This window comes from Tachypleus tridentatus, chromosome 8 (genome assembly GCF_004210375.1).
Source record: "Tachypleus tridentatus isolate NWPU-2018 chromosome 8, ASM421037v1, whole genome shotgun sequence".
Lineage (NCBI taxonomy): Eukaryota > Metazoa > Arthropoda > Merostomata > Xiphosura > Limulidae > Tachypleus > Tachypleus tridentatus.
This window is the reverse complement of record NC_134832.1, coordinates 135451017-135463170: the sequence shown is the minus strand read 5'-3', so window position 1 is coordinate 135463170 and position 12154 is coordinate 135451017. Positions and strand designations below refer to the sequence as shown.

The 12154-nt window shown below is 34.9% G+C and overlaps 2 protein-coding genes across 2 annotated transcripts in view; one reads left to right on the top strand and one right to left on the bottom strand.

Annotated features, from left to right (window-relative positions):
* Positions 1–12154, bottom strand: part of LOC143223570 (protein BANP-like) — a 145990-nt gene that overhangs the window by 96525 nt on the left and 37311 nt on the right. The gene's annotated exons all lie outside the window — the stretch shown is intronic.
* Positions 8989–11097, top strand: LOC143224293 (katanin p60 ATPase-containing subunit A1-like). The gene is made up of 2 exons (XM_076452690.1): positions 8989–9679; positions 10869–11097. Exons 1-2 carry the CDS (start codon positions 9512–9514, stop codon positions 11064–11066), a joined length of 366 nt encoding a protein of 121 aa, XP_076308805.1. The 5' UTR covers positions 8989–9511; the 3' UTR covers positions 11067–11097.

The window sequence follows — 12154 nt, the reverse complement described above, 5'->3', positions numbered from 1 at the left end:
TTACACTACTAAATTAGGGACGGCTAGCACAGATAGCCCTCGAGTACCTTTGTGCGAAATTCCAAAACAAACAATACCCCCCAGTGGTACAGCCGTATGTGTACGGACTTACAGCACTAGGAACCGAATTTCGATACCTGTGATGGGCAGAACACAAAAATCCATTGTATTACTTTGTGCTTATCTACAAACGAACTTTGAACATTTTTGTTTCATAATTCGTAAGCACACATACACTTGTACAACAAAGTTGAATTTTAGCTCAGTGTCAAATATTAGATTACAACTTGTCTTATAAAGAACAAAGAGAGCATTAGTTCAGTACCCCGGTTAATACCAACAGGAAAACGAACATTGTCTTGTTTATCTATGACTGATAGTAGTTTACACAAGTGCGGTTAGAAGTACTTAATTACATGCAGTTTTTGATGTGAAATAAAAAAGAAATGTCTTAGAAACTCGAAGTGAAGCGCAGACATTATTAGTTTGTTTGTTTTGAATTTCGCGCAAAGCTACTCGAGTGCTATCTGCACTAGCCGTCCCTAATTTAGCACTGTAAGACTAGAAGGAAGGTAGCTAGTCATCACCACTCTTGGGCTACTCTTTCACCAACGAGTAGTGGGATTGATCGGAACATTATAACGCCCCCACAGCTAAAAGGGCGAGCATGTTTGGTGTGACAGGGACTCGAACCCGCGACCTTCATATTACCAATTGAACACCTTAACCAACTAGCCATGCCGGGCCGTATGCTCTGTGGAAGAATGTAGTGAAACATGATTGCCACTATCGCAATACTCGACAAAAGTTTCTAGTTCAACAGCCTTCACACGGTTGACATGAAGATGAATTTTCCTACCTCCTACTCTGACCCGCGACTCGAGGGCACTCCTAAGGCCAATAACCGTCAATTAATTAATCGTGTAAAACACCGTGGAAATAGAACTGGGTACTGAAAGCTGGTAACAGAAAGCACCGCTATCACCGCCAGTTTAGATGCTAATTCTTAATAGAAAGTCACCTTGAGCATCACTCAGTGTATACCAAGTCTTAAGTACTATTATAAGTCAATATTGAGTTATTAAGCATTTTACAAGAACATTTTGGTGACGTAATAACGAATACTATGTTATTGTATACATGAACTATGTGATAATTAGGATTCTTGTATTATTTATCATAACAGCCACCATCAGATTTTTTAAGTTCATAATCTGGACAAAAGTCCTCAGCTTGTAAGAAACATTTTCCGACTTCTTCTACTTATTATGATTAGCCTAATGGCTATGGTGGCATAATATTATTCAAGGCAGCAATTTTCATTATAATTAGCTTATGCGAAGGCCGGCGAGGTCAACCTTAAATCACAGAACAACTTTACAAAGGAAGTTCACTGTACCTCGACTACGTTTGCACAGATCAAATCAATAGAAATTCATTGGAGCTGCACTGGGTGGTCAGACTATTACGTAGTCAATGCGATTTTGTTGTTCTAGTTTCTTCCTATATCTTTCACATATAAAAACCAGTGATTTTGAGGTGTAACTGGATGCTTGTGATGAGCATTCGTTAACTTCAAATCACTGGCTATTGTTTGCTAATGGTAGCAGGAGATATGTCCAGCTCCATTATAATGAGTTTTGGGGTTGGAGGATTCTCTTTCATAATTATCACCTTCCCTTTAAGGATAAATATGTTACTTTCGATTGGTGCATGTTGCCAATCGTAGAGATTAATGCACATTTAAATTTTCGAAATGTTCAATCCTACGACAATTTTTGCGCATTCGTACGTCTATCGTAGTATAGCATTGTCCAGTAGTATAAAATTTACGTTAACCAAATATGTGGTTGTAAGCATGTCGCCAAAGGTGTCACAACTTCTACATACGATTATACGATTACGTATCTCAGTGTTAACATATGCAAACCTTTCTTTTGAAGTCCGATTGACACCGTGTATATAGTTATAAAACAATAAAACTTATATTGATGTTTACATCATTTTGTTTAAGTTACAATTTGCAACTTAGATAATAGCGCATGAACATGTGAACATAACTTTATTACCTCAATATCAAAGTCAACTGTTTTTATTTCACCGAGTTAAACTGGCTGCTTCTCGGATTTGGTAAGGTTGAACAAAAATAGTCGTACAAGTCACAAAAAATAAACAACTGTTTGAATAAAACGTTTTGGTTGTTTGTTTGTAGTTAAAGCAAAACGGGTTAAAACTTATTGCACGAACAAACTATCATTACTTTTAATAATCTTGTGTTTGTGTTTAAATACTAACACTTATAGGTAAAGTCAAAAAGCTACTGTTTAACTTAAGATTCACACAGATGCAATGCGAGACTGAATGAGGTAAAATCATTATTTTTTTATATTAAGTTTATTCGTGATTCACAACCTCGTATTACTTGGGTAGAGAATGTTTTCAGATTGCGGTACGTTTTCGATAACCATGAAGAGTTTATTTGTTTGGAATTGAGCACAAACCTACACAATGGGTTATCTATGTTAGCTATGAAGATATACTTGGTATTTAGATAGCAAGTAAATATACAATAAAGCTTACATTCACTTTTGTCAGAAAAAGAAGTTTATTCATCACATGAGGGCCCGGTATGGTTAGGTGGTTATGGCACTCGACTCGTAATCTGAAGGTCTCGAGTTCGAATCCCCGTCACAGGAAACATGCTCGTCCTTTCAGCCGTGAGAGTGTTATAATATGACTCTTAATTCCACTATTTGAGAGTAAAGGAGTAGCTCAATAATTCGCAGTGGGTGACCTTCTAGTCTTACACTGTTAAATTAGGGACGGTTAATGCAGATAACCCACGTGTAGATTTGCGCGAAATTCGTAAAAACAAGACAAAAAAACCTACTGCCCTAAACTACGAAGAACAATTTTTAAAACAATTAAAACAATAACGGTAACAGAACGAATAATGCACGTTATGCATAGTCCCAACCACTATCCACTGATTAAGCTCAGTCAGCCGAGCCTGAATTCAAGAGCTAATGAGTTAAAGCAGGTTTCGATACCGGTGGTGAAAAGAACACAGATAATCCTTTGTGTATATTTGTGCTTAACAATATACACACTTAATGCTAAAATTTGTCTACCAATAGGCCTACCATTACTAACGTTATAGAGTCAGTGTTTTAAGTGGTGAGTAAATGTTAATTAATAAACATTCTTTTGATATGTTAATTATATTATAAATATATATATATATGTATCATCTACTTGACATTGAAACATAAAATATTAACATTTATTACTACTAAATATCTTTTATCATTTGTACAGTCGAAAGAGTTGGAAATTTGTGTCGGAATGTCTTTCAACTTCCTGACTTAGAATACAATGAAAAGGCTTTGTTTGTTTTGAATTTCGAGTTAGTGAGTTTGTTAACATAACCTGGATTCATTTTTTATCTCTAGCATTTTATTGTTTTTTATACTTTTGACGTTTTAGTTCTTCTTCTACGAGTAATATCGCGTTATCTTTAACAACTTCGAAGAAACGAAGGCAGTGTCTGGATTCTGATTTTTGACTACGAGTCAGAAAGGTGATTATTTTAATCAGTATGATAGTACTACATGCGATCCGGCTTAGCCAGGTGGTTTTGGTACTCGACCTGCACTCTGAGAGTATTGGGTTCGAATCTCCGTCACACCAAACATAATAGCTCTTTCAGTGGTTGGGACGTTATAATGTTATGATCGATCCTACTATTCGTAGGTAAAAGAGTAGCCTAAGTTTTAGCGTTATCCAAGCTAGAGTATGTGAAAGCATTTTCTTCCTTAAGCTTATAACGCTCAATCGAACGTCATTGTTTTAAACTATATTTTTCGTGTTTTAATTTAGATGTTTGCTAGAGAAAGCAAACAATTTTAGTGGCATCAAAGCACTGGAATTTTGGGTAGCATCCAGAGACAAAAGTACATATTTTTTATGAATGCTGTATGCTGGTGGTTATGAGTAATGAATGAAATCTAATGAGCAGTAAATGAATATTCACTAGTTTATGAGATTAGTATTAAAAGCGAGATTTATCAATGTTATTGGAAAAATGATTCTGTACGTTTATTTATGAGTTGGATAGACTTACTATATTCTCGGAATTTTTGTAATTGAAACAAACAAACTTGTACTCTTAGGCCTACAATTACAAGTAAAAATAGCCTGTAGCAAATGTTAAAGACGTAATAAACTAACTTATTTTTGTTACGTGAACTGGACTTCACATGATTTTACACGGTTTTAACCAGATAATTCCATAAGAAACGGCCTGGCATGGCCAAGCGCGTAAGGCGTGCGACTCGTAATCCGAGGGTGGCGAGTTCGCGCCCACGTCGCGCCAAACATGCTCGCCCTCCTAGCCGTGGGGGCGTTAGAATGTTATGGTCAATCCCACTATTCGTTGGTAAAAGAGTAGCCCAAGAGTTGGCGGTGGGTGGTGATGACTAGCTGCCTTCCCTCTAGTCTTACACTGCTAAATTAGGGACGGCTAGCACAGATAGCCCTCGAGTAGCTTTGTGCGAAATTCCAAAAACCAAACCAAACCTCATAATCTGAGGGTCGCGGGTTCGCATCCCCGTCGCGCCAAACATGCTCGCCCTTTCAGTCGTGGCGGCGTTATAATGTGACGGTCAATCCCACTATTCGTTGGTAAAGAGTAGTCCCAATTCATCCAACTATGACTGGATATGAAGGCTAAAAGGAGCAATGGCATACCGTCTGGTCTGAAAAGCATGAGCCAACGAGGAAAGAAAACACAACCCTAGATGGGATGCTTTGGTTAGGAACAAAGTTTCAAAGCATATAGTAAAGACAGTTGTAAATGGCAGAGGTGCAAAAAAGGTTCATGAGACTATGTATAAGCTCTGAACTGGGGAAGTACAGAAACCCCCAGTGCAGAGCTGAAGTCCTTAATGATGAATAGTGTCCAGCATCTTTAAGGCCGATGGTCTGGCAGAGCCATAGACCAGTGATTCATAGTCGAGGTGGCCAAGCATGTCCAAGTGTATTAAGATTCGAATTCCCATCACATCAAACATGCTCACCCTTTCAGCCATGGGGGCTTTATAATGTGACATTCAATCACACTATTTGTGGGTAAAAGAGGAGCCCATGAGTTGGCAGTGGGTGGTGATGATTAGCTGCCTTCCCTCTAGTCTTACACTGCTAAATTAGGGACGACTAGCACAGATAGCCCTCGAGCAGCTTTGTACGAAATTCAAAAACAAACAATACTTATATCAGAAGTGGACTTATTTTAGTAAAAAATAATACAAAACTTTCACTAAACTTGAAAGTCAGCTGTTATAGATGGCGTTTCAGTAAAACTTTATGAAAAGTTGGTATAGTAGATTTGTAAACTTTAATGGGCTGCATCTGCTCGTTTAAAGAAACTGATTCAATGTTTTGGCTTCTATATTGAGCCTCAGTCTTCGAACTTACAATACTAGAAACCGGGTTTCGATACCAATTGTGAGTAGAGCACAGATGACCCATTATGTAGCTTTATGTTTAATTTTCAAAAACAAACATTTAATCTAAATAGTGTATGATTCAAACATTTGGTGAGTAAAGCTACAGCAGTTTTTTAACTTGTTAAGAACAAAGTATTTTCATACAACGCTAATAATGTTTTCCATTTTTTGGGTTTGTTGATGTTCGGAGAAGTTTCTCAGTTTGCTTCTGTGAAATAATATTATTCATGTCTCTCCTCATATAATAACTTCCTTTAAATGAGTAATAAGGCCTTACTGCAGTTCTCTGAAGTAATACGCTTCAGTTGTGATTAATATGTCAAATACATTATCTTAATTTCCTGTTATTGTCAGCGTATTAGGCACTGAGAGTTTTGATTCTTTTTAGTGTTGCTGTTACTTGTGGAGCGGGTTTGACCGTATACAAACTGGTTGTTTCTCGACGGAACAATGAAGGAAATTACACAGCAGAGCATTAATGAAAGAATTATATATTAGAGCCTTTGAATCGAAATGAAAATATAGACTATGAGATATTCTAATATCGCAAGTAACTTAATCAGACAAATAGAACTGATAAGTTGTTCATTAGCTGAATGCTAGCCTTAGAGAGTAACAGATGGAAACAGCTGCAGGCGTGATCGAAATTGTGATTTGCGAGCAGATTTCATTCGAATACGGCCCGGCATGGCCACGTAATGAAGGCAATCGACTCGTAATCTGAAGGTCGCGGGTTCGAATTCCCGTCACACCATACATGCTCGCTCCTTCAGCTGTGGGGGCGTTATAATGTGATCATCAATCCCACTATTTTTGGTAAAAGAGTAGTCTAAGAGTTGGCGGTGGGTGGTGATGACTAGTTGTCTTCTCTAATCTTACACTGCTAAATTAGGGACGGCTAGCGCAGATAACCCTCGTGTAGCTTTGCGCGAAATTCAAAAACAAACAAATTGTCATAGAAGTTTGTGGTTATGTGCAACTGATAGAAAGCGTTTAAATGAAAATGTAGAAGGTTCAGAGTTTTAATAAGTTGTTCAGAAATGTTTATTGGACCTCCTACCTTACAAATGACTCACAGTTTATGAAGTGATTATAAATATCAAAACACAACTAAATATTTACTTGGGATACTATCAGGTCATCCCTTGAGTGATGTCCGATTTTAGGTTCAGAAAAGAAATTATTTCAAACGCTTTTAATGTTATTTAATCAATAATGTATGTTCCATTATTATTAATTACTTCCTGTCAACGATTCATAAGCTTCTGAATGCCACTTCTATAGAATTCTTGGGGTTTGAAGGATTGAGTTTTTCTCAATCTAGCTCTTCAATCTTTACAGATGTGATCCTTGTATGGGGCCGTGCGTTATCCTGTTGTAACAAAATACCTTTACAATTCATCAAAGCGGGCTTATTTTCTTTCAGTCCAACATTCTAACTCTCTAACTGTTGACAATAGAAGTCTGATGTGATCGTTACATTGAGTGGCAGCAACTCAAATTGGATCACATCAACAATATCCCACCAAACGATTAGCAAGACCTTCTTAGGGTGGAGGTCCATTTTCGGCTGTGCTATAGCCAGTGTACCTGCACTGAACCATTGTTTGCGGCTCTTAACATTTTTATAATATATCCATTTTTCATCTCCAGTCACTAATCTGTCCAAAAAAGGTGAGTTACGTTCACGAGAGTGCAGAGAAGTGCAAATGTCCACTCTTGCTCTGAGGTTGGCTTCTGCTTTCTATATTATACTAGAAAAAATACTAGAAATACTAGAATACGTCTTACTATAAATGGCAGAAATATCACTCATATCGTTGTGTACAATCCCTTTACTTATTGCAAGCCCCCCGATGGGACAGTCTGCGGATTTGCAATGCTAAAATCAAGGGCTCTCTCTTACTTTTCTGTTAGAGAAAAACACACACACACGCACTTACCGCAAAAACTTGATCTCTGGATTTAGTTATATTATAAATCTGATTTATCGCTGCATTTGTTACAAAAAGAAGATTTGGAATATCTTATGTTTGTTTCAATTGCAGTTCCATTTTTTACCAATGGGTTGTTTTTGTTGGGTTTTTTTTATTTCGCACAAAGCTCCTTGAGGGCTATCTGTGCTAGCCGTCCCTAATTTAGCAGTGGGAAGGCAGCTAGTCATCACCACCTACCGCCAACTCTTAATTTGAGCTACTCTTTTTCCAACGAATAGTGGGATTAACCGTCACATTATAACGCACCCACGGCTGAAAGGGCGAGCATGTTTAGCTCGACAGGGATGCAAACCCGCGACCCTCAGATTACGAGTCGCACGTCTTAACACGCTTGACCATACCGGGCCCTTTCCAATGAGACATATACAGTTTTAAAAGCCCCCCGCTAATAGATTGGTAAGTCTATGTTGTGGTTTTGCAAAAAGAAAACATACAGTTTTAAAAAAAATACAAGAGTGGTGGTGCTGTATGAACATTTTTTTTACAATCCCTATTTGCAAGTTTTTCAATTCCAAATTTTTTATTTTTTTATTTGCTGGGTTTTCTACCTTCATTCATGGGTAAAGGATTACTTGATATTGTACCTAGTTTTATACATTGTGATAATAATAAACATAGCTAGTAACTACCAGATACGGTTCATAGTGATTTACTCTATCTATTGATTAGTTGATCATATTTGTTCGAAAGGTAAAATGATAACTTGCAACTGGAGATTGTCACGGAAACTTGTTTGAGAACATAATAAGCATTCGTAGATATTTGTGTAAATAAATTCTCTATATATAATGCACAACAATGGGTATATATATGTGCCTAGACTAAGTCATAACTCCCTGTAAGCGTGTATAAAAGTTTACTAATAGAAAAACAGCCTTTTCAAAATATACGTCCAAAACATTGCTTTAAATAAACCTTCATGTCTTATAAAGCAATTATTCTATGAACGTGCATAATAAAGTTTAATATATACGTATGCTCATTTTCTTTCACTCATTCACTTCATATACAATGTATAGGTTGGCTCTCTAAAGTCCCCGATTGTACTGTGTATAAATTATTGACTGTCTACCTGTTAGAGTGATCTGATATTTACCTGTTATTGACTGGTAATTCTTGGTTCACTCTATAATTAAGCTTTTTATAGGACGTCAGATATTAGTATAAAGCTCATGGGGTAATGATTACATCCTTAACACTAAAATTTGATGTGTTAAAACACATCATATAACACTATATGTAAAATATAGACGAAACAAAATCTGTTTTACCCTACCCTGCGACCTTTGCAGTACCTTATTTAGTATTCGACAAAAGGTTTGGGTGCAATACATCGAGCGTTTTGTCGTAGGTGGCAAATGAACATTATACTGATAATGAGACAAATTACAAACTGATACTTTGTAGCGGATTTTCTTTTCCTTGTAAATCGAAGTGTCTTTGTTTGTGCATTTTTATATGCGTGCAGTCATAGCAGTTAATAGCAAGATTTTAAAATTTTGTTTTAACTGAATATTTACTGTTTGAAATTAAAAGTGCTTTTTGCCTGAACGTCCTATTAAGATTTTGTGCAATTCCTTGTAATCCATATTATGAATCACTGTCGTGGTTCATATAACTACATTTATCACGAGACGTTGTATCTTTGCGTTATCGTGAATTCCGGAGTTTTAGAGTTCTTTTAGTTTACAAACTTTAATAGGATTCACGAGGCATACTACTGTCGCCTAAATTTTACCACTGCCTTGATATCACAGATGTAAATTGTATTTCAGTCATTTTAATTTTCTGGTTTCAATGTTAGTTGATCCCTTTTTCTAATTTTTGATTAAGCAGCTATTTTACAAAGTTTGATACTGTTTTCAAATCTAACTAGTAATATCGTTATGGTGGGCAATTATTTCCACGATCAGTAATTTTTACTAAGTTATCCTTTTCAGTAGCATCAGTACATGTGGGTATGAGACATTGTTTCGTTTGATCTACTCTATAAAAAGAAAGACAAAAATGAATTTCAGTACTGCAGATATTTGTGAAAATACAAAGATGGGACGAGAGTTTGCTCTCTTAGGTAACTACGAAACCGCACTTGTTTACTACGAAGGCGTTGTTGAGCAATTAAATGGACTTCTTCAAACAATCAATGACCCAGGAAGGAAAGAAAAATGGCAAAAGGTAATACAAATATTTGAAAACTTTAAAGAGAAAGATATGGAAAGAAGTTCCATAAATTATATTTACGTTGACTACAGATAATATTGTAACGTGGTGTGAAGTATAACTTATTAGGCTCCATGTGACTTATAAGAAATACAAATAATACTGGGGGAGGAGAGTACGCTCAGTAAGAGTAAGAATAAAAAAGTAATTTCTTATTAATGTTCTGGTGATAATACTGAAATTATCTATTTACCAGAGCTTTGATTTGTACTTCTACATCTGTACCTTAGTTAAATAGTTGCAAATAATTGTACTTGTCGATGGTTCTAGAATTTTTGTGGAAAGCGACTGTGAATATAAATCAAGGCTGTAAATCGTTAAGTGTAATAAATTTAATACTAAATATGAAAGCACACTTTGTGGGTCTCTAAAGTAATACTAATACTATCATAAAGTTAAAAATAACAAGTCAAATAAACAATTTTCATGACGTTACTTAACAACTATTAGTATTGTACATTTCTAATACTGTTAGTATTATGTGATATTTTCATTAGTTGAGCTTGCTACTTATTTTTCATTAATGTTTTTTATAGTAGTAGAAAAATTGATTTATTAACTACCACCATAAATGTGCTTGTTTAAATATGTATGAAGTATTTGTGTTAATTTAATAAATCTAAAGTGGATTTTTAAAAGTAAAAAAAAGCTGAAGATTGCAGTTTATGTAAGAGCTTCATGGGTGTGTTATGTATTATATTATTGATAGTTTGAAATGTTAGTTTAATAAATATTCCCATCTTTTAATTTATGGGGCAGGGTCTTTTGCTAATGTAGTGATTAAAATAGATTGTTTATGTGTATCTGAATTTGTATTCTGTTGACATTATGAAGTATGCCTTGTGTAGTAGGTGTTGATGGAGCATTAGTTTCTATTACTGTTTCAGTATTTCTATTACTTGATAATAGACTATACTTTATGGTTTCAAATTTCTATAAGATTCAAAGTAATTATTCAAGTATTTTTTGTATTATGAAAGAATGCTTTAATAAGGATTTTTATTGAAGCATGGTCCACATGAAGTTGTGGTTCACAACCATTTGAACAGTCATGTTGATAACTTAAAGCTGTTTAAGTTGAATCATTTTCTGTTATTCATATCAGAGACAGAAATCATTATTGTTATTATTATTATTTTTGTAGATCCAACAACAGATAATTCAAGAATATGAACAGGTTAAGGACATTCAAAACATATTAAATAGTTTCAAATCAGACAGCCACTGTGATCGACCCACTACTGCACAAAATAATGATGGCATTTCAAGTGATCAGATTGTGTGGTCCTCTCCCAAAGACCCAGAAGTATGGCCCTCACCAACTCCTGTTGAACACAAGTAAAGGTTTAAGATGACTTAGTTATTTCATTATTCACAGTCTTCTTTAAAAAATAAGCTAATAAATACTTATTAAGTATTCTTATATTGAAGTGGTTTATCAATAGATGCTTGACACTTGTACTTGGAATATTAACTAGAAAAAAAATAGTATGCTATTATGGTAACTTTTAATTAATTTTTTTTGAGAGGGTAAAGAAAGCCATTAGAAATAAATATTTCCTTGTTTAAAATAACTAAGTTTATAATGTCAGGCAGGATTAACATCTGAACCTGTTCTTTTGTGGAGTTTTATGGAAAATTGGGAAGATTTAGATTAACTGCCTAAGTTTAAGGGATTAGACAACAGCCTGTTGGAAATATTTATGTTTTTATCTTGTAAAACTATATTTAATATTTATGTAAAAAAGGCTAGTATGGGTTGAGAATTTTTATTTTTTTATGTAGAGGAGTGAACAACGTTTTGACCTTCTTCAGTCATCTTCAGGTTTGTAAATGTTGTTTGCTTCTCTACATAAGAAAAAAATGTTCTCAACTCATATAGCCATTTTACATATATATTTTTCTCTACAAGTGGGTTTTCTCATCGCATGAATTATATTTGATATTTATGTAACTTAAAATCTCTTGATTTGAGAGTTGTTCCCATTGCTGATAATGATGACATAGTTTAAACTTAAGCATGTTATGTAACTCACATTGTAATTTATTCCAGCAATAAAACAATGGATAAGAATTTTAAAACTTGACAGGAACTTTCATAAAATAATGTAATTTGAGAAAGTTTTTTTTTTTATTATTGTCTGCTATTCCTAATCACAATTCATCATCTAATGTTGTTATTTACACTCAAGACTCTGGAGTAAAAGTTATATTTTTTCAATAATTTTGTTTGTTTTGGGTAGCTGTTAGGTGATCTTAATGAGCAACTGTTCCATAACTCATTTCTGTGTATACAGAATATAAGAAAATATCTACTTCTGTGTTTTTTACTTTGGAGGAAAACCACTTGCAAAAAAAAAACTATTTGGTGAAGTATGCCTAGCAGACAGATTGCATGTCATTTAGGAAATAACGAATTAGATATATTTT